Raw genomic sequence first — 20,579 nt, forward strand, 5'->3', positions numbered from 1 at the left:
ACATACAAGGCAAACAACAACAACAAAACCCTATTGTGAGAATTCAACAAATTATTAGAAATCTGTATAATATAACTTTGTATTTTCTTCTTTCTTAACTCGTTAATCAGCTGATGATGCTGTGCAGGCAAACAACTCTGTTGTTAAAAATCAGCTACAACAGTGAAATACTGCTTACACATTGATACATAAGTGTTAGTCTATATGTACTCGTTCAGCTGAGTATATTTAGGTGAAATACTAACATTAAACATGCAGGAATTTGATATATTTTCAGTCAAAGCTCTGGTGTCTCACTTTATGTGTGACCATATACTGCAGTGCTGCCTTTGAGTGCAACCTATAGTTTTTACTTGCATGATCTTTAGTGAATACTTGTTGACCTTATTCTAGTATTTATCAGGCCCCTAATGCTTTTGATTTTGACAATACTGATTTAGACTTTTACGTTTAGAGAAGACTGTAAGACATCAACACTGTTAAAATAAAAATTTTAAAAAATTAACAAAGAAAATACAAAAGAAGTACCACATGCATGTGATGAGAAAATTTGACATTAATTGGTTTTGTGTGAATATACATATTTTTTGAACTTTTGAACATTTATAATCTCCTTGTGGTTGCTTTACACGTTTTTGTGCATATCTGTTTTTGCTCATTTTGATTCTAAGTGGGTGTTTTGACGCTCGGTGCTCTTTGATTGAAAGTGTTACTGTCACTTTACATTATCAATTAGTGCAGTGCATCGCAAACAAACTTTATTTTCTTCAGACTTAAAAATTTTGAGACTCATCACTGATAATACTACATGACTCACATATGTCTTTGTTTCTCTTTTCCCAGAATTGATAGATAGATAAATAGCTCAGGTCTTTCAACGTGTGCAGCGAGTTACCAGAGTCTTTCTACCAGTTTGTTGTTGTGGGTGCCCTGTACTTCTGTACTTTGCTGTGGTTTGTTGGTGGTGAGTAGCACCAGCAAAAAAAAAAGACATTAGTAGGATCAACAAATTATTCCGAAAAGCTGGACATGTGATAGGCAGGGAGGTGGAGATGTTTGTCTCAGTGAGGGACAGGAGGACACTGGCTAAACTGCTCACAATTATGGATAACACAAAACATGGGCCAGAGGAGGTTGTTCTCCAACAGCCTGCCCTCCCACAATGAATGCTACAGAACTTATTTTACAAGCTACACCATCCAGCTGTGTAACAGATCATCTTTTTGTAACAACTAAGCTACTATGACCAGGCAATTTTCCTTGTGGAACATTAAAGTCTGACTCAGTCGTGGGTTCACCTCAACAGCACTTGCAGTAAGCCGTCTGTAGGTGGCAGCACTGCGCAGGTCCAGAAAGAAGAGACATCCATTAATTTCCCACGAAGAAGAACCCCATCCACAGCAGGCCAACCGTAGCTCCTCATCAACATAAACACTTGCACATCTTTGTGGAAATTAGGTTATAGCAATCGCGTAGGTTTTATTTTCTTTGCCGGATTTTCTGGAGAATTGCTGCACGATGGTGCTAAATGTCTTAAGGTCAGCCACGTTTGTTTGGACCTCGGATTTACGGCCTTGAAGTTGTCCTGCTAACGGGTGGTAAGACATTGATTTGGCTTATAGAAATAAACTAGGCTAAGCTAAGCTAACATCATCCATTGCGAAGGTTTTCTGTTCACTCTTCTTAAATACGATGCCATACTGCTTTGCTTGGGTTCCTAAACATTGCATATGTTACGAATTCATTTAACTTTACTGTTTTCCTTTGTTTTGTTTTTTTCACTGCCCCTGGTTAAGGCAGAGTTTGACCCAGCAGGACGAGCCGTTTTCCATCGTACTGACAGAATCAGACCCAGAAATAGTTCGGTTTAAAGCTTTTTTTCACTCGTACTCCAGTGCCCAACTGTAGTAGACAAATATGTACAAATATGCACCTTTTTAGACCTTCTGTTATCTTCGGCTCATAAACTATTCTATATTACGTATTTTGGTTGAACTAAATATCATTTTTCTGCTGTGTGATTGGCTTTGTTTTTCCGGCGTTTTCGAGCTACCGATAGGCCCAGTGGTGGGCGGCACTGCTCACTGAAAACAGACCATATCCAGTCACACCAGCAGGGTCCGATCCATGCTTAAGTCAATTATTACATCAAATAAACTAAAGATAAATTGGTGTTTTTTACAATAGACTATGGTCTGACTTCCAATAACCTATATTTTTCTTGCAGTCCATAACCAGCAAGTATTATCTTTTGTTATATGCTATTCCTCTGTGCAATAGACTATAAAGTAAAACTTTGCACTGGGTGACAGGGCTAAAATACAATAAATGCACTATACAGTCCTGATTGAAGGAGGTTTGCACAATGCGACACTGTAAACTGGATTTCAGAAACATCAGCTTAAACTTAATGAATGAAAGTATGTATTTATACCATGTACGGTGTTCGGTTCAAAGCGGTGGACTTGGGGCTGCGTCCCTCAGACAGGGTAGATGGGTCAGAAAGTTTTCAGAAAGGAACTAACAAAGTAAAACTTCCATCGTCTGATCCTTATCCCTTCACTAAATTATATTATGTGCCCTCTAAAGTTACTTGAGCATGCCATGATGTTTATGGGAAGTCTTAACTTACATTCTGTGCTCTGTGTTAATGCAGCCCATGATTCAGCTGGAGAAGCCGGTGCTCACTGGTACCATGCCGGTGGTATGGCCCACCATCCTTGACCTGGGCAGGGATGAGTGCAAAAGAATTCTCCGTAAACTGGGTGATTGAACTCACATACCTTCTGCGTCTGAGATGCAGCAATTACAAAAAGATATTACGTATTTAAAAGCTGTTGTAGTTGATGGTGGTGTTTCATGTGTGTCTCTGTCTCTCAGAGCTGGAGGCTTATGCTGGGGTCATCAGCGCCCTACGAGCCCAAGGGGACCTGACGAAGGACAAGAAGGACCTGCTGGGAGAACTCACTAAAATCCTTGGGTAAGTGTCTCCTACATACTCTTAGTGTTGTCGATTGATAGAAAGTTTTTTTTTTTTTACAATTTTGCACACAGAATTAATAATGAGTCTTTTTAATCCTTCTAGAATCTCAACAGAACGGCATCGTGCAGAAGTCCGCAGGGCTGTCAACGATGAGCGCCTCACCACCATCGCATATCAGTAAGTGTGTAACTGTGTACTCTCCTGAAAATACTTCTGGATGCAACTGGACAGTCCTATGTAACTCTTCTCTTCCATCACCTATAAAGCCCCACCCAAAATGATTTGATTGGTCTTTGCTGGAGTGTTTTCCCTTCCCAACTAGGAGACTCCAGACCAACTTTCTGCCACAAAAATTTGTGTGTGGGGAGAATCTGGTCTTGCTTCCAGTTTAGGGAAAGAGTACAACTGACTCAAGTAAATGTTCAATTGGAAATTGGGATTATAATGACTTTATTCAAAAGAAAAAAGTATCTACTACATACGTAAACAAATATAAACATAAACAAATAATCACACAGATTAACATCAGAAAGCAAGGTCCACAACTTCCTAAAGATTTCTTTGCATTTCACCTCAGCACTTTGGTTTAGCTTCAGGAAATTAATGACATTCTTGTCAGCCTAAGTCTGTCTCTGCAAACTAATAAGGCCCCTCTCTTAGATGCAGTGTTGTTTTTTCCCTGGCCTTGAAAAAATAGTTTTAAAAGACTCACCGATGACTGACGCATCTACTCTGTGCGTCACGTCTTTTCCAGCATGTCAGGTCCCAACAGTTCATCTGAATGGTCCATCGAAGGACGCCGGCTCGTTCCTCTGATGCCGAGGCTCGTCCCCCAGACGGCCTTTACAGTCACCGCTAATGCCGTGGCCAGTGCTACAGCCAATCAGAACGCCTCGCTCCTGCTGCCCGCCGAAACGGGAAACAAAGAAGGTGAGCCAGAAAACCCTTCGGCGTTAGACTGAAGAACTGTGTCTTGAACTCTGTAGTGACGTGTTTCATTGCCTCCGCGCAGTGGTCGTGTGTTACTCCTACACCAGCACCACCTGCACCTCCACCAGCGCCACAGCGACCAGCGGCCCCATAGGAGCGACGGTGAAATCTCCGCGTCCTCCCAGCCCGTCATCCAACGTGGTGGTGCTGCCCAGCGGGAGCACCGTCTACGTGAAAAGTGAGTCAGCGACATCGAATCACTGGAATCCAGATCACGGCGTGATCCAAAACCTTGAAAACAAAACATTTTTGAATGGTTGAAACGAGGTTGAAATCTAATAAAAGGACATTTTTCAAGTCGGATGCTAAATTTTGAAAGCGAAAAAATTCAAATATTGTTTATATATATGTACACACATATATAATTTCAGATCTGTCACTGTTCTCCAGTTTCTGCCTCTTTTGGTGAGATCAGCAGACTGCTACACCAAAATTTTTTTTTAATCAGATTTCAAGTTTTTAAAACATGTTTTCTGCAGTTTTGGATTGTGGCATAATCTCGATCCAACACAAATCAACATATGTTCATTTGTTTCTTTAGATTTCCTAGAAATACTCACAAAAATACGTGTTAACTGCAACAATTTTTTAAATAAGTAGCATTTAAAAAAATCTATTGACCAGCCAAAAGGGGGCACTATATAGCATGTTTACTCGAAGGCTATGTCATCATTGCTATGGATCCAGAACGCTTGGTGTTTCTTGACAGACAGGACGGCCCATAATTCTCCCAACACTCCCGCTGGGAATCCAGGATTCAAATTTTCGAAACAACGCGTCAGTTCAGCAAACATCTGCTCCAGATTTGACACGGACACTAAACATCTGCTGTGAATAGCGTGTGACAGCCTTATATAGTCAGGGGATGAGTGATGGAGACATGAGCATCTGCACGTAATTAACACTCAAGATGCGATGGGAGCACGCGACACTGGTCTCACAGTTGCTTTTAGGAGAATTCCTGATGCACAGAGCGGTTTTGGAAACGTACAGATGCATTAATCAGGGACCTTCCGATAAAGGCTCTCTTGTCTTACAGTAGAGTTAATATCGCTGTGTTGTTTGACATGTGGTTAAACAAAACAAGAAATTAAGTGGTATCAGGACAGACTTAACGATGAATTACTTACTGGAGAAATATTTTTGTATTACTAATAAACTTAAAAAATAATAATTATGTTGATTATGAAGCCCTTTACAAGTCCACTTTGGTAAATGATGAAACTCTGCAAGTAGGGAAAATATTAATAAATGTTCATATAGTCCTACACAGCGCACCTGTCCTCCAGGAGATGTCCCATACCTTCGCCTTCTCTTTCTCTTTTCAGGCGTGAGTTGCTCTGATGAAGATGAGAAACCTCGCAAGCGAAGGCGCACGAACTCGTCCAGCTCGTCCCCGGTGATGCTGAAAGAGGTGTCCAAGGTGTCCCCGCCGGTGTCCAAGAACATCACGGTGCCGGTGAGCGGCAGCCCCAAGATGAGCAACATCATGCAGAGCATCGCCAACTCCCTGCCGCCCCACCTGTCCCCCGTCAAGATCACTTTCACCAAGCCCACCATCCAGACGACCAACACCACCACGCAGAAGGTAGGAGACGCGTCCTCTCGCTCTGTCCCTTCCGTCCGCGGGGGGTTTTAACGTCTCCCGTCTGACCAGGTGATCATCGTGACGACGTCTCCCAGCTCCAATTTCGTGCCCAACATCCTTTCCAAGTCGCACGCCCACAACGTCGCCATGTCCAAGCTGGGCCACTCCTCCGTGCTGACCACGCCCACCCAGAAACAGACCGTGGTCTTCCCAACCAGCTCCAGCCCGTCCTCCAACCCCAACACTGTTGCTGTGACAACCGTGGTTTCCTCCACTCCCACGGTGGTCATGTCCACCGTTGCCTCTGGTAGGTCCAGCGGTCAAGTGTACTTTTAACATTCACAGTTTGCAAATCTAGTCAAATACAAGATTTTTTCTTTAGCCTATTCAAGGAAAAAAAACGACTACACCATGACCATGCATTTTTTTTTTTTTTGTGCTTTGTGCTGCAATAATGTTTTTGTCCACTTGGGGGCAGCAGAGGAAACTACAAACAGTGACGCAAGATTTAAAATGACAACACTAAAACTGTGTTTTAGGCCTTACACAGTAAAACACAACTCATTTGATTAATAGCTAAAAGTTCTGACCACTACTACGCACACATTGGAATAAATTTGCTGCTTTAGTATCATCTTGAACACCTGGTCCGTTTAAAAACTCTCACCTGTTCCTGCTTCGCGTCTAAACCGTCGCCGTTCTCTGCTGCAGGTGGAGCTTCGGCTGGGGTGAAGGTGTCTTCGGCCAGACTTCCTTCGCCCAAGACCCTGATGGGCTCCCCCACCCAGATCCTGGCTCAGTTCCCCAAGCAGCAGTCACCCAAACAGCTGCAGCAGGGCTCGTCTCTCGGGGCTTCGAGCATCAGTCAGACTCAGACCACCACCAGCTCCCCGGGGACCAAACCCACCATTCAGATCAAACAGGAGTCTGGTAAGAATGGACTTTCTTTTTCTTTCTTTGTTTCTTTTGACTTTCGGTGCATCTGTCGTCCTTGTCGTCTTTATTCCTTCTGTTAATTTTTCTTTCCTGCTTTACAGTTCCCCTGCTTTCTTTCTTTCATTCTTTCTTTCTTTTGATCTTGTTTTGTCTTTTTCTTTCTTTCTTTTTCTTTCTTTCTTTTGTTTGCTCATTCCCTCCATCCCTCTTTTGTTTCTTTCTGTTATTGTGTCACCCTGCCTTTCTTCCTTTTGTTAATTTCAATCCTTCTATTCTTCCCTGCTTTTTGTCTCGTGTCCTTTCATCTCTACCTCTTTTCTTTATTTCACGTGTGTGTGTTTATTTGTGCTGACTAAGCGTATTGTGTGTGTGTTTTTTGCAGGTGTTAAGATCATCACTCAGCAGGTGCAGCCCAGTAAGATCCTCCCCAAGCCTTCATCAGTGGCTCTGTCCAGCAGCAGCTCTTCTCCCATCATGGTTGTCAGTAGCAACGGGGCCATAATGACCACCAAGCTGGTCACTCAGCCCACGGGTGAGAGATCCGAACCTCAAAAACGTCTTACTAGTCAATTATTGGCAACTTTTTTGATTTAATCCTTGAATCCGGACGCGTGTTTGCAGCTACCCAGGCCACCTACACGAGACCCACGGTCAGCCCCAACATCAGCGCCAGGATATCGGCCGCCGGCGGAGGGACCACCTACGTGAAGACCACCAGCGGCAGCATCATCACCGTGGTGCCCAAGTCTCTGGCCACTCTGGGCGGGAAGATCATCAGCAGCAACATCGTGTCAGGTGAGTCTGCGACCGCGGAAGTTGTCGTTTTTAACAGACGTTTACGAGCGCTGATTCAAGGTTTCCCTTCGCTTTCAGGCACGACGACAAAGATCACCACCATCCCCATGACCTCCAAGCCCAACGTCATCGTGGTGCAGAAAACCACGGGCAAAGGAGCGACCATCCAAGGGCTCCCGGGCAAGAATGTGGTCACTACGCTTTTAAATGCAGGGGTCAGTCAAACACGCTGATGAAACTTGATTATGTATTTGAAATGATTGTTCTTTAAGGTTTAAACCAGCTCTCAGGAAGCACACGTAACCTTTATTATGGTTCAAACGGAGGACTACATCTGGGAAAGCGTCTATTTGGCTTCGTTTATTGCAGTATTACTTTAGGAATTGACATTAACATAGTTTCTGATGTAGACTGATGAGACAAAGTGTTCCTGAAAGCTGTGGAAATCCTCTGTAGCATATGTCAAATTCAAATTGCGTCATTGCTTTACTCTTACATGGCCCCCACGCACTTTTGCTAGAGAAAACTCAAGCACACAACCTCCTCACCATGGGCATTCATTGTGAGAACTCTGTAACACTCTTGAGTTCTGTCACACGGCTCAGCATCCTCAAGGGGGCGCCCTCGTTCATGGCGTTTCATTTAATCCAAACAAACAACAACCAAACAACAGTGTGTCCCTTAGCAGTCGGGGGAAACCACATTTATTTTCCTAAATCAGCCTCATTTACATTTCTGTTTGTGTTCAGCCCATGTCATTATTCAGAGTTTGTTTATTGATTTACTTGATTTATTCAGGGGACTTTTGGGAAAGAAAATCCCTGACTATACGTTCACATCGACACCTGTCCAGCTGGGCTACAGGTCTAATCTGCTGACCCTTAAGCGTTTTTACTGGAACAGCTAGGGGGTTTACTGTGTTACTCAGAGGACACACCACGCTGTCCTTTCACTTTCCCCTCTAAGGTTTATGTTTCGTTTTGTCGTAACACACTCGGCCCCAATTACCTCACAGGTGTCGGTCGAACAGATAAAGCGAGGAAAATTCCTTTCAGATGGGTTGTCATTTAAATATTCCAACCCTCCTTTTAAAGGTACAGTTAGCGTGACTAATTCCTGTTTTGATGCTATCACAAAAGGCGTGCCAGTGCAACCACCAGAACATCACACTAAGCACTTTTGTTCTGATAAAGGGTTTCGTTTAAGTTTACAGCGAATTTCGTTTTCACATTTAAAACAAACTTTTTGCAGCATTAAAGTTTTTTTCATTAAAGTCTGTGGCGTCTTTAGTGAGGAGTCTGCTGTGTGTTTATGTCTGCTGCAGGGCGAGAAGGGCCTCCAGGCAGTTCAGGGGACCAAACCAGCCATCATCACCGCCACCAGACCCATCACCAAGATGATCGTCACGCAGCCCAAAGGCATGAGCGCCGGATCCCAGTCCACCGCCACCAAGATCATCCCGACCAAGATCGTCTACGGCCAGCAGGGTAAAACCCAGGTGAGGCATGTGTTCTCTCATCACCTCATCATTAACCGCAGGACACTGAGGTTATCACATGAGGATACGCATGTGAACTCCCAACTGACAAATAACCACAAGACTGTAAGTAAATGGTGCTTTTTATTGTGCGCGGGGAGAAAAAAGGTCACCTTAAGATAAAAGGTTTCGATTGGAAACAGTTGGTTTGTTTAAGTCTTCTCAAGAAGAAGACGTGCCGTTTGGTCTAAGTTTCTTAGTCACTCATATCAGAACTCAGACACATGATATTTAACTGAGAAGTCCCCCAGTTCTATAGGTGGATAAATATATCATGACACTATAACACTTCCCTTTCCCCTTCTTCTATTTATTTCCCCTGTTACTACATGTACTGGCTGTAATGTAGTCTGCTTCTCTCTTTCTGTTACACAAAACAGCTGTGGACTGCGGCGCGATCATGTTTTTTAACCACGACACTGCCATATCATCACCGTGTGATGCGGCGTATCATGTCAGAAAAAAACACTTGGCTATTTGCACATCCAGCTGATGTAGAGGAACATCCCTTTGGACTTGTGCCAATTCAACTTTCATTCTTGTTTTAGTTCAGTCTGGGATCCAACCACTCAGCCCTTTAGCTGCTGAATGCTCTTCTGTGCTCACGAGCTAGATACCGGCCTTTCCCCAGGTGAACTTTGTGCTGGTTTTGTGGTTCACTTGTTAGGTTTTTGAGACTGTGTCAAGCGGCTCCATAGTTCTGAAATGACACGAGATTGCGATCCATTGTTTTGCTACAGCAGCTGTTTGCGCAATTTTCTTGTGGGCCTCGAAACACAGTCATTTGCACACAGCACGAAACTGAGATCTGATCTCAAGTGCTGGCTCAATACGCAAGTGAAATAACCTTAATATCAGGTCTGAGAAGTATTAATCAGTGCCTGATGACGCAGTAAAACACGTCTGTGTTGAACTAAAGAAATCAGCCTCTCCTTCTGGGGTTTTAGTTCTGTGCCCGTTCTTAAAAACTTAACAAGTGATTCTGCAGAACTACCACCAACGCCTCTGTGTGGGGGGTTTCAAAAGTATCTATAGATTTAAGAAGAAACGCCCACTATTACACTGGTGGCCAGAATAAATGCCTAAATTTGGCGGCACAAATTTCGTGGGGGAATTTGAATTTGAGGCACGTATTATTTGAATATATTGTGAAAGGGTAATTTCCCCTGTTCTAGTTTCCAGGTGTTTTCGGCGGCTCAGGTACTTTGTTGAATTGAACCGGGGAGGGATCTCTGAAAACGATCATAAAACCCCTTAAAGAGACGAAAATATTTCGTCATTACGCCAAAAAAAAAAAAAAAAAGAAGTCTTTCCACAACAGTCCTGCTGACGGCAGCACATCGTAGTTTTACTATCAAACTCGTCACTCCGATCTAAATATGGCACAAATTTAGGTTTTGTTTCTAGTCACTAAGGGGAACTGAGGTCAGTGAGTCAGCTGTTCTGTACGTAGGCATACTGTACGCTCAATGGACCCCTTCATGGCCAATGTTGCAATGTTAACTGGAGGCAGAACAAAGGGAAGGTTGAGGCAAATACCATGAAAATGTCTATTGCTGTATTTTTTGGCGCTAAAACTGAAAAAATCAAAAACACTAACTTGAGGTTTTAATCACATACCAGCCACTGCCAGTCGTACACAACTTGGTTTGGCTTTGGCCAATTTAAGAGAAAGGATTGGACACACTTCATATCAGGTTAGATTGATCTGTAATGCATCATCAGTTTCAGCTTGGAAAACGTTGTGGGTTAAACTAAATTGTGACTGATATCACATTCAGTTAATCCTTATTTAGGGGACTCTTGTTACATGTTGGTGCTAACCACTAGTTAGTGCAATGTTCAAGCAGAAGTTGCATTTACTATGCTACCCTCTACAGTAGTTCCACTTACTTCTTGTAATATCTTTGTTGGATAGACTTCAAATGGTAAAGACAGCTCCTCTGTGTTTTCTATTGCAAACAGTGCACATGTCCAATCAAGACATTGCTGCATCTTACGATTTGTATGACTTCAACTTTTCTTTGGTGTTGATGCCGGGTTCCTCAGTTAGGTCTGTGTAAATGTCTGCCCATTGCACAGATTTGATAAATTACATTAATCATTATTTGCGTCCGTCTTGTTACATGTTAATGCTAATCGCAAGCTAACGCACCGTTAGTTGCGTGTTTTCAGTCTATTGAAATATGCTAACTGCCGTTAAACTATTTAAAAAATCCAAAGTGTTTAAGATCTGTTGCTTCAAGTTAAGCCCCACCCCTTAAATTACATCTCATTGTTTACAAACTGTGAAGTTTCGATGTCAGACACCAACAGTTATCATGAACCCAGGATCATGATTCATGCCACTGTTGTTATGCAACTGACCAAACAACTGGATCACCTTGGATATTGTTTTGCCAACTGCTTTTGTAAATTTGTTCATGACGCTAATTCTGTGCGTATTTTGATTACACGCTTTTCTATTTTATTTTACTAGATAGTACTGTAATCTTTATTTCATCTTTCTTTTTACTTGTGTAAGAGTGTTTCTTCAGTAAGCTACTGTGACAAAGTAATTTCCCTCGATTATTGAAGTCTGTCTAATTCTATAATGAAAGGTCTTTGGTAGATGTTGTGTACAGAAATAAAGACAACTGAAAGTAAAGAATATAAAGGCGGTGTTAACTGTCCGGCCTCTTCCAGACCTTCAATCAGTGGTTGTAGTAGAAATCTGAACCTGATTAAAACCAACTAAAGCCGTCTTCAGACTAGTTTCATATTATAACCCAAACTTCCAGTGTTTTTCTTGTTTGTTGAGGTTTTTTTTTTGTATTGAAACAATGCATTTAATTCAGCTTTTATAACGTTGTCATTTTTTGTTGCAGGCTTTGACTGCTCTGTTTGTACAACACTTTGGTCAGCATTTGTTTTTTTTGGAAGACTTTGACATACTCTGTTCCTTTGGTGTCCTTCCGTCCAGGTTCTCATCAAGCCTAAGCCAGTCTTCCAGACGGCGGTGGTGAGCGAACAGACCAGGCAGCTGGTGACCGAGACACTGCAGCAGGTGACCCGATCTGCAGAGCTGGGTCAGGGTCAGACCTCCGGCCAGGACGGAGCCAAAGACGAGGCCGGAAGCCTCCCGGAGGCCACCAGTGTAGCCGGCGAGGCCTCCCACAGCAGCTCGCAAGGTGCACTCACCTTACCCCTAATAAATCAGTTTCTGCTGCTTCAGGAGCGTTGAAGGCTAGTTGGACTTGAATGTGAAATAACTTCTGTCTCTGCGCTTTTAACAGATTCGCAGCCTGTAGTGCACTTGGTGTCCTCCAGAGAGCAGGATTGGACCGAGCAGGAAGTGGCCGTGGAGTCGAGCCCCACTATCATCTACCAGGAGGTATCAAGCGGGGAATCCCAGTCCGCTACGTCAACCATCAAAGCCTTTCTGGAGCTCCAGCAGACAACAGGTGAGCCTCTGTGTCCAGGAAAGGCTGCAGACTTGAGCTGGAAGGGGAAGGCGGAGCCATCAACCACCTGCACATATGCTGACTACAGCATTGTTTACAAGTTATGTGAAAGATCACACCCAAAGTACAGCTGGAAAACAGTCCACCCTGAGCCACATCATCCTCTCAGCATCTGTGTCCCTCCGCCCTCAAGCTCCGACGGCAGATTTAAGCTTTTATTGTTCTCAGCCTTTCACCATCTGCTCCCAAAGCCGGTGGCCCAGAGTCACTGGGAAATTTTACCCCATTTCGTCCTACAAAACCTGTGGAACAGGGTTGATGAGCACTCAGGCTAAAACAAAGACGCAGTGATGTTTACTGCTCCTGACTGAAAACCCCCCCAAAGATATCATTAGGTACATGAAACATGAGATCAGCAGATCGAGTTATTCAAGGAGGTACTTCCCATCGTCATTGTCTGCTTTCATGTGATAATAATAACCTGTGAATTCTCAGCTCCTCAACTGAACAGAGGATCATTCTGATACGTTAAGATCACATGAGATCTTCTATATTTACCTATTCTGTAATTGAACTAACTGTACTGTAGTTCGATAGAAACCACTCCCATCTGTAGCCTGAGTCACGTCACACTCAGTCATTGTTCATTTAATTAGTAATAGTGTTCTCACTCGCTTGTAATAAACAAGTGAGTGAGCACTAGTTCTGCTGCGCTGCTGTTTCATTCACAATTAAGGCACCATCAGTGGAACTCAACACTTCCTCCACAGATGTTTCACATTAAAATCCTGCCAGCAGCTCTGAGGCCATAATCCCTTCGTTCCCATGTGGACATTCTGCTTCCTTTTCTTTTTGAGTGACACTTTGGCTGAAAATCTCAAGGTGCACCGTGGGGCTTTCTTGTAAACAAACTAAGGTTCTTGTCACAGTCAGTATCACTCATTTTGAAAGTTGAGAGGAACATTTGAAAGCTGCGCCTTTTACGCCGCTTGAAGTTTTATAAATAGTCTTTTAACAACAAGAGAAATTGCTCCCACGTTTACTGCCTTCACGGTTTAATCTGATAATGTGGACAAATACGCTCACTTACCAGCTCATTAGGTACACTAGTATTAAATCTTAAATTAAACTGAGAGAGCTGCTTATCCCACTGTTTCACTTTGGAAGCTGTGGGTTTTAGTAGCATTGAGTTGAATTATGTTGCACCGACACATGTTTGTGTTATTTTGACAACCTGGGTTTATTCAGTTGGCTAGACAGACTAACAGAGACACTTTGGTTGGAGAGAAAGGAGTTGTAATAATATTCAAACTGAACCAAAAAAAAAAAATTAAAACCGCAGTACCACTGAGATTTCCACACTTTTGCAAAGCAGACTCTCTTTTGCAGAATAGTATTTCAGGCAATGCATAATGTCAGTCAGATAGGTAGGTCGGTGGTCAGTAGGTAGGTCAGTGGTCAGTAGGTAGGTCTGCGATTGGTATGTCCTTTGGTCGGTGGGTAGGTTGGTTGGTGGTAGGAAGGAAGGTAGGTTGGTTGGTCGGTTGGTGGGTAGGCTGACGGTCAGTAGGTTGGTAGGCATGGTGGTTGGTTGGTAGATAGGTTGGTGGGTAGGCTGACGGTCAGTAGGTTGGTAGGCATGGTGGTTGGCTGGTAGATAGGGTTGGTGGGTAGGCTGACGGTTGGTAGGTTGGTCGGCCTGTTGGTCGGCATGTTTGTTGGTTGGTAGATAGGTTGGTGGGTAGGTTGGTTGGTGGTAAGAAGGTGGGTAGGTTGGTTGGTGGTAAGAAGGTGGGTAGGTTGGTTGGTGGTAAGAAGGTAGGTAGGTTGGTTGGTGGTAGGTAGGTAGGTAGGTAGGTAGGTTGGTTGGTTGGTTGGTGGGTAGGCTGACAGTCGGTAGGTTGGTCGGCATGTTGGTTGGTGGGTAGGCTGACGGTCGGTAGTTTGGTCGGCATGTTGGTTGGTTGGTTGGTAGATAGGTTGGTCGGTGGTCAGTAGGTAAGTAGGCGGATAGGTAGGTCGATGGTCAGTAGGGAGGAAGGTCAGCGGTCGCTAGGTAAGTAGGTGGATAGGTAGGTCGATCGTCAGTAGGTAGGTCAGCGGCCGGTAGGTAGGTCCTCAGGTCGGTGGTCAGTAGGTAGGTAGATGGGTAGATAGGTTGGTAGGTAGGTGGTCGGTCGGTAGGTTGGTAGTTAGGTAGGTCGGTGGCTGGTCAGTTTTGGTGAGTAAGTGTAATGCTAAATGTTATCGTTATTCATTCCAACAGTGAAGGAGAAGGGAGAGTCCAAACCCAGGCAGCACACCATCGACCTGAGCCAGATGGCCGTACCCATCCAGCTCACCCAGGAGAAGAAGCCTGGGCCCGAGTCCCCCCGACCCTCCACCTCAGAGGCTGAACCCAGCACCGAGTACGTCACAGCAGGTATTCCTCTTGACCACTCTACAACCACATTGTGCACAGTTCCTTTTTTTTTTTTGTCTAAAAAAAAAAATGTTGACTGCTGAAAATTTCATTGGAACAAACTACAACCTCAAATGTGGCATGCAGCGAAACCCAGTTCTCTTTTTCGGGAGGGCGAATGGTGGTGGAAGAGAATAAATCCTGTCCTACATTTTTAAAACCGATCGTGATTGTGTTTCCCCCAGCAGGCAAAGCCAGCAGAGCGGTGGTGTCCTCGGAGGATGATGACTTGGTGCTGTCCTCCAGCCAGCAACTGGGGAAGCCTTATAAAAGCGCCAGCCAGGTCACCGTGGTAACCAAACCGGTTGTCGCGGCCTGTGCAGCCGCAGCCTCGCACGTGGTGAGCACGACTTTTTGGTATCGCCCGTACAGCGAAACCACTGCGGTTTTTACTTGTGAACTGTTTGGTTACCGTAGACAGTGTGCATGAAGGTTCCTCAGTAACATCTACTATATGTCCTGATTTCCTAAATAATTTCGTACTATTCCAAAATGCAAGTTTCAGGTGTAAATGGTAAATTATTTTCCAATCTAACTAAATAACTGAAGTCTATGATCTCCTTCCACGCACCTCCTGTGGTTTCATTTGTATTTTTCAATACATGTGAGCTGAAACCACTTTAGGTAGTCTACAGAAGAAAAGTCAAGTGATTTAATAGGAACTAAATCTTCACTTGAAAGTACTGTAGTTTCAGAGAAAACGTTTCACACAGGAGGTAGACTGTGATCTGGGAATTTTGGGTGAAATAACATTTTGGATCCTTTATTAACTGGGTGAAGGACCATGACAGTGGTGTTTCTTTCATTTCTAGGGGTCGTAGTTTCTGTTTACGTAGCGGTTTGTGTATTTGTTGGACCTAAACCTGCAGCGTGTTATGGAATTTCTTCCACAGTGAAAATGAACAGACAATGCCAAACAAGACGTAACGTTTAAGAGATACTGGCTCAGTCGAGTATGGTCTGGTGATGTGTTTGTGTGATCTCCTCATAGATGAGTTACCCATCCCTTGGTGCTGATCTTAATTTGCGTCCTCTGTTTTGTTTCAGCCCTCCGACAGTCAAGGTAAAACCGAGACTGTGCTCGAGGTGGGCGAGCTGGAAGGTGACACCTTGGACCCCCAGACGGGTTTGTTCTACCGCTCCAGCCAGCCCTCTTCAGATCCCATAAAGCAAACCACCAACTCTGCAGGCAATCAGCCGTCACCCGTGAACCAGGCTGATCAGAGCCGGCTCAGCTCCACCTCAACGCAGCAGCAGCAGCCGCAGCAGCAGCAGCAGCAGCAGCCGCCGCCTCCGCCGCCACCGCCGCAGCTACAGAGCAAACCTCAGATCAGCCAGCCTTCCTCTTCCTCCTCCTCCACCTTCTCATCCACTCCTCTTCTCACTAAGAAGATCCCTAAGCTGCGAGACCAGAGTCAGCCCAAACCTCAGGCCTTAACCCAGAGCCCCAAAGACAGACCGCTAGCTGCACCGGTCCAGGCCGGGGCGAAGGTCGCGGCCCCGGGCACGCCGGCCAAGATCCTGGTGACGCCGCAGCTCCCGAAGCTCCAGCAGGCGCCCACCTCCCACCACAGGCCGCTCCACACGCCCATGTCCCACCCTCCCCCGCTGCAGGCGCACCACCCGGTCAGCACCGATAAGACGGCCTCCAGCCAGGTAAAAAGAAACCTTTTTTTTATTGCTACAACATCAACATATGTTCAAGCTGCAAAAAATGAACGCCGTCTATCTTTCAATCATGAGTACACATCTTGTCCTCAGCTGAAGGAGCCTTTTTTTTCATGTTTTTCCCCCCTTGTGTCATCACGACAGCAGCCAATCATCACACAGAGCGCCACCTTCACCAAGATCACCTTCGGCAGCTCCCACCACTCTGCGCCCGTCTTCAGCGGGGAGCCGCCCGCCAAGCTGGTTCCCGAGTCCAGCTCCGGGTCCTCAGGGGACAAGCCGTCCGTGTCGGACATCCTGAAGATCTCCATGATGAAGGCGGAGATCGACCCCAGCACGGAGCCCATGGTTGTGGATTCCTCCAGCGACTGCGGCCCTCTGGGGAAAGCCCTGGAGGTCCAGGCCGTGTCCGGCACCCTGGACTCGGGCCAGTTCATCAGCAGCTCCGGGGCCGCTGTGCATCACTCCCACGCAAAAACTCAGCAGTTCAGCTGCATGCAGGGCCTCGCAGCGCAGAGGAGCAAAGAAGATCTGGAGGTTATTGAGGTGAGATGTTAATTAGAAACTGATGTGGTTAATAAATCACGCAGGCTGTCAGTGTGTCTGTCACAGACCGACCTCTTTATCCAAACACAGTACGAGTCTGTTGTATTAACTGTGAGGCTGCATGCAGATAAATCATGCTGCACTAAGAACAAAACATGATTGTGTTTCTAGATTAAAAGATTAACATTTATTCTGAAATAGGGATTTTTATGAATGCTTTATTTTATAAATCGAATTTCCCCAATAAAACAGAATTTCCGAAGAGCAGCTTAGCGAACGTAGCACTCTATCCTTTAATCGGATGAAAGTTTATTAAACATCAGAGCTGACACAAACTGAAATTCAGAAAGAGAAACACATCCTGGGTCTTATTTACATGTCACCCAACACCACCTGCATAACATTTGACTTCCAAATACTCAGAGAGTGAGATGCTGCTTCTGGACTTTGTGGATTATTTATCACGAATACATTTAGGGTTACCAGAGCTGACGATATATAATACTAAAAATGAGAAGACGCTGACGGTGCTCAAACGACTCACACAGACGACGGCCTTCGCTGATGTAGCTAAACACACAACGCAGAAGTTGTTTAAGGCAAAACAAAACTTATTTTTGCAGATATTTCTTTTTTTTTTTTTTTTTTTTTACCACCACGAGCTCCAGCTTACCCAGCTATGCATTGATGTCACTGCTGCCCACAGCCACGCCCCCCCAAGTAGCAAAAACATGATGCACTGTTTCAGTAAATACAGCGAGACTGGGAAAAAGGGGATTATTTAATCAAATGAAAGGAAATTGAAATCGACAATGATATGAATTTAGAAAAGTGGATTAGCCTCAGTTTCAGTTAGTTTTAGGTCATTTCAGTTTTCATAAATGTAGCTAAATAAATGATGCTAACGCTAAGAGCTTTACTGAGAAGTAACGTTAACCATAAAATACTGTAGCGTCCGACCAGACGTTAAAAGGATGACGAGTAATGATCCCAAATATTCTGTTTATTGATTTATTGTTATTTATAGTTGGAACTGAAATAGTTACTGTCGGCTGTAACTACACCAAAACAACAACATGCACAAACGTATCAGACAGCCTTACTTAGCTTAAGAAGCAACTTAAGGTCTGACTTCATCAAAAAAATACAGCATAAATTAATATTACCTGACACTAAAGGTGAACAACAACACCAGGTTTATGTGTCTGGATTCCAGTTGTTTCTTCGTAATGCAGAGATCCATTTACTTTTTAAGTAAAGTGCTTTTCATATCTGTCGGTACAGTCGGTCACACAACAGCTCTTCCCCATTTTTTTAAATTAATGTTACAATTTAGATGCAATTAAAGTCTATGATTCAAACTAATGCTGCTAATCTCCATGCTCAACTGTCGCTTTAGCCACTCAGTGGCCGTAACCATGGAGACGTCCGCTGGCTGTGACGTCACGTGCATACCCTCTATATTATACTTATATTTCCTCTACAGCTCATTGTCTCACATATGATACACACAAAAACAAAATCTAAACAAAAAAAAAAAAAAAGCGAGTTGTACTTTTCCTGAAACTAAAACTGTTTCCTGGAGTTGTATCGGCCTTGTCATCTTCCTCTTGGCAAGAAAGTGAATAAGAAAATTTCCCAAGCGGTTTCCTTCCTGTATTTCCAAGTGTTCGCTTAACCCTAAAGCTGAAACAAAGACATGTCAACAAAGACGGAAAAAACCTGTGAGTTTACCGTCTCCAGGATGCAGCAATTAGACACGAGGAAGGGGAAAGTTAAAGACGGTAGTTCAGTAATGGAATGTTTTCGACGCAGTTTATATAACTATGTAAGTAATGACTTTTTCTGATGTTCTTAGTCGACCCCCCTGATCCGTGTCTGACTGAAACCCTGATGTGACTAACGCTTGTAGGTGATTCCTCAGTACTCCATCCTGCCGGACTCCAGCCAGTCCAACGTGGTCGTGGAGCCCAGCGGCTTCCTGGAGATCACCAACTACACCAGCCAGCAGCTGGAGGAGGACAGCCCCATGGAGCAGGAGGTGGACAGCAGCAACGACGAGGCGGCGGCGGCCAGCCCCCCCGACCGGCCGTAGCCCACTCCGACGCCACAGCACGTTTTCACTTTGAACGAGCAGACTCTGCAAGTTTGACGCCTCGGAACCAGCGCACAAAGACTGATTACTGATTGTTTGTGAAATATTAGCTTGTTAGTTTCTTCTCCTCCCAACTACTAACTACACATGTGCTTTTTTATTGCGAAATGTGGGAGTGAGGTGAAAGGATTAGTCTGGAAAACAGCCTCTCCAAACACGCCGGGCTCCAACGTGTTGACGTTTGTACTACTTGCAGAACTTTGCGAGGTATTTACACATTCGCAGTATCTGGGATTGTTCGGGGCCACGCTCGTTTCAGACATTTCCGAGATATACAGCTGGCTCAGATTACCGCATTTAGTCGATGGTCCCCCCCCCCACGAGTATTTCAAATACGTGTTGCCCAATCACACTCGCATCACGCACCAGTTTTGTAAAGTGAGTCAACAGCCATAGTTTTGTCATCAGATTTTTCTCCTGACTGACTTTGTAACGGTAAAACTCTCCAGCGCTTACGGGATTCGAGTTTTCAGAAGAGAAAACAAAGCTGCAGCCGACTGAACTTTCTGCGAGGAACACGAAGCAGAAACAGAGACGAGTGTCCGGGAGGAACGGATGGAGTCCAACATATGTTATTGGTCACTGAAAATGAAAATGTAACAAAGAAAAAAAAAATACATTTTTTTGTAAGATATATTCTGAAGTTGAAAAAAGTTGCAGTGATCTGTTTCGGCATAGTGTGTTTTAAACTATGCATTTCGTTTTCTACCTTTCCAAGCTAGATATCTAGTCGAGAGAAATCATTTAACCTGCACAATAAATCAGCCAAGTAGAACGAGTCTGTGGAGTTTTATTGGTTTCAACGAAAGAAAATGTCACACGGCCGCACCTGTTTTTCGGGCGTAAAACATACGGGCTGATTTGAATCATCGTGTGTATCTTTTCTGCGTCAGCGCAATCCATTCTCAATTTGCGCAATCAACCCTTTTGAATACGCTAATGCTGACTGTCTCAGAGGTGGACATAACCGATTCCTCTCATACTACTCTTAAAGTTCTGTTGAAAACCGTGAGTCACACATTTCTCATTAAGAGGGAGTGCGTGCATGAATGCGAGATGGAAGTGGTCTCTCTCCAGCCCGGTAGCCAGACAAACTTCCCTTCCCACAAATATTTTGTGGTGTAAAGTTGATCTTGAGTCGCTCTCTTGGGAATATGTCCCAGCAGACGCTATATCTGCCGGGTCTGGGTGGGATATTTGGGTAATTTGTTTTTTATTAAAATGTTTCTGATTCGTCAAAGGACTCTTTAAGTGTATTCGGAAAATAAACTCCAAATACAACATTTGGGTTTCATTATGAGGCCTGTTTTAGACGTAGACCAAGTTCATCTCTTTCAGCAGAATAATGCTCCCGGCTTCCAGATGGAATGATTTCAGGAATGACTTGAGGAAAACAACGAGTTTAAGGTGTTGACTTGGCCGAATTCCTCAGATCTCAATCTAGACGAGCATCTGTGGGATGTGCTGGACAAACAAA

General features: G+C 44.3%; 1 protein-coding gene across 4 annotated transcripts; it reads left to right on the forward strand.

The window, feature by feature from the left end:
• The first annotated feature begins 1,389 nt into the window (after window positions 1-1,389).
• emsy (EMSY transcriptional repressor, BRCA2 interacting) lies at window positions 1,390-19,877 on the forward strand. Of its 4 annotated transcripts, none has more exons than XM_047607441.1 (20): window positions 1,390-1,598; window positions 2,657-2,765; window positions 2,881-2,980; window positions 3,086-3,160; window positions 3,738-3,913; window positions 3,996-4,151; window positions 5,302-5,561; window positions 5,631-5,868; window positions 6,273-6,491; window positions 6,880-7,029; window positions 7,119-7,292; window positions 7,371-7,507; window positions 8,617-8,790; window positions 11,792-11,999; window positions 12,105-12,272; window positions 14,539-14,694; window positions 14,919-15,073; window positions 15,781-16,389; window positions 16,546-16,947; window positions 18,860-19,877. In XM_047607441.1, exons 2-20 carry the CDS (start codon window positions 2,660-2,662, stop codon window positions 19,040-19,042), a joined length of 3,846 nt encoding a protein of 1,281 aa, XP_047463397.1. In that variant the 5' UTR covers window positions 1,390-1,598; window positions 2,657-2,659; the 3' UTR covers window positions 19,043-19,877. The 4 variants fall into 4 exon arrangements, with proteins under 4 accessions (XP_047463397.1, XP_047463400.1, XP_047463399.1 ...); XM_047607444.1 differs by having other exon boundaries at window positions 18,872-19,877; XM_047607443.1 differs by having other exon boundaries at window positions 16,549-16,947.
• Window positions 19,878-20,579: the final 702 nt, after the last annotated feature.

Source organism: Mugil cephalus, chromosome 15 (genome assembly GCF_022458985.1).
Source record: "Mugil cephalus isolate CIBA_MC_2020 chromosome 15, CIBA_Mcephalus_1.1, whole genome shotgun sequence".
NCBI lineage: Eukaryota > Metazoa > Chordata > Actinopteri > Mugiliformes > Mugilidae > Mugil > Mugil cephalus.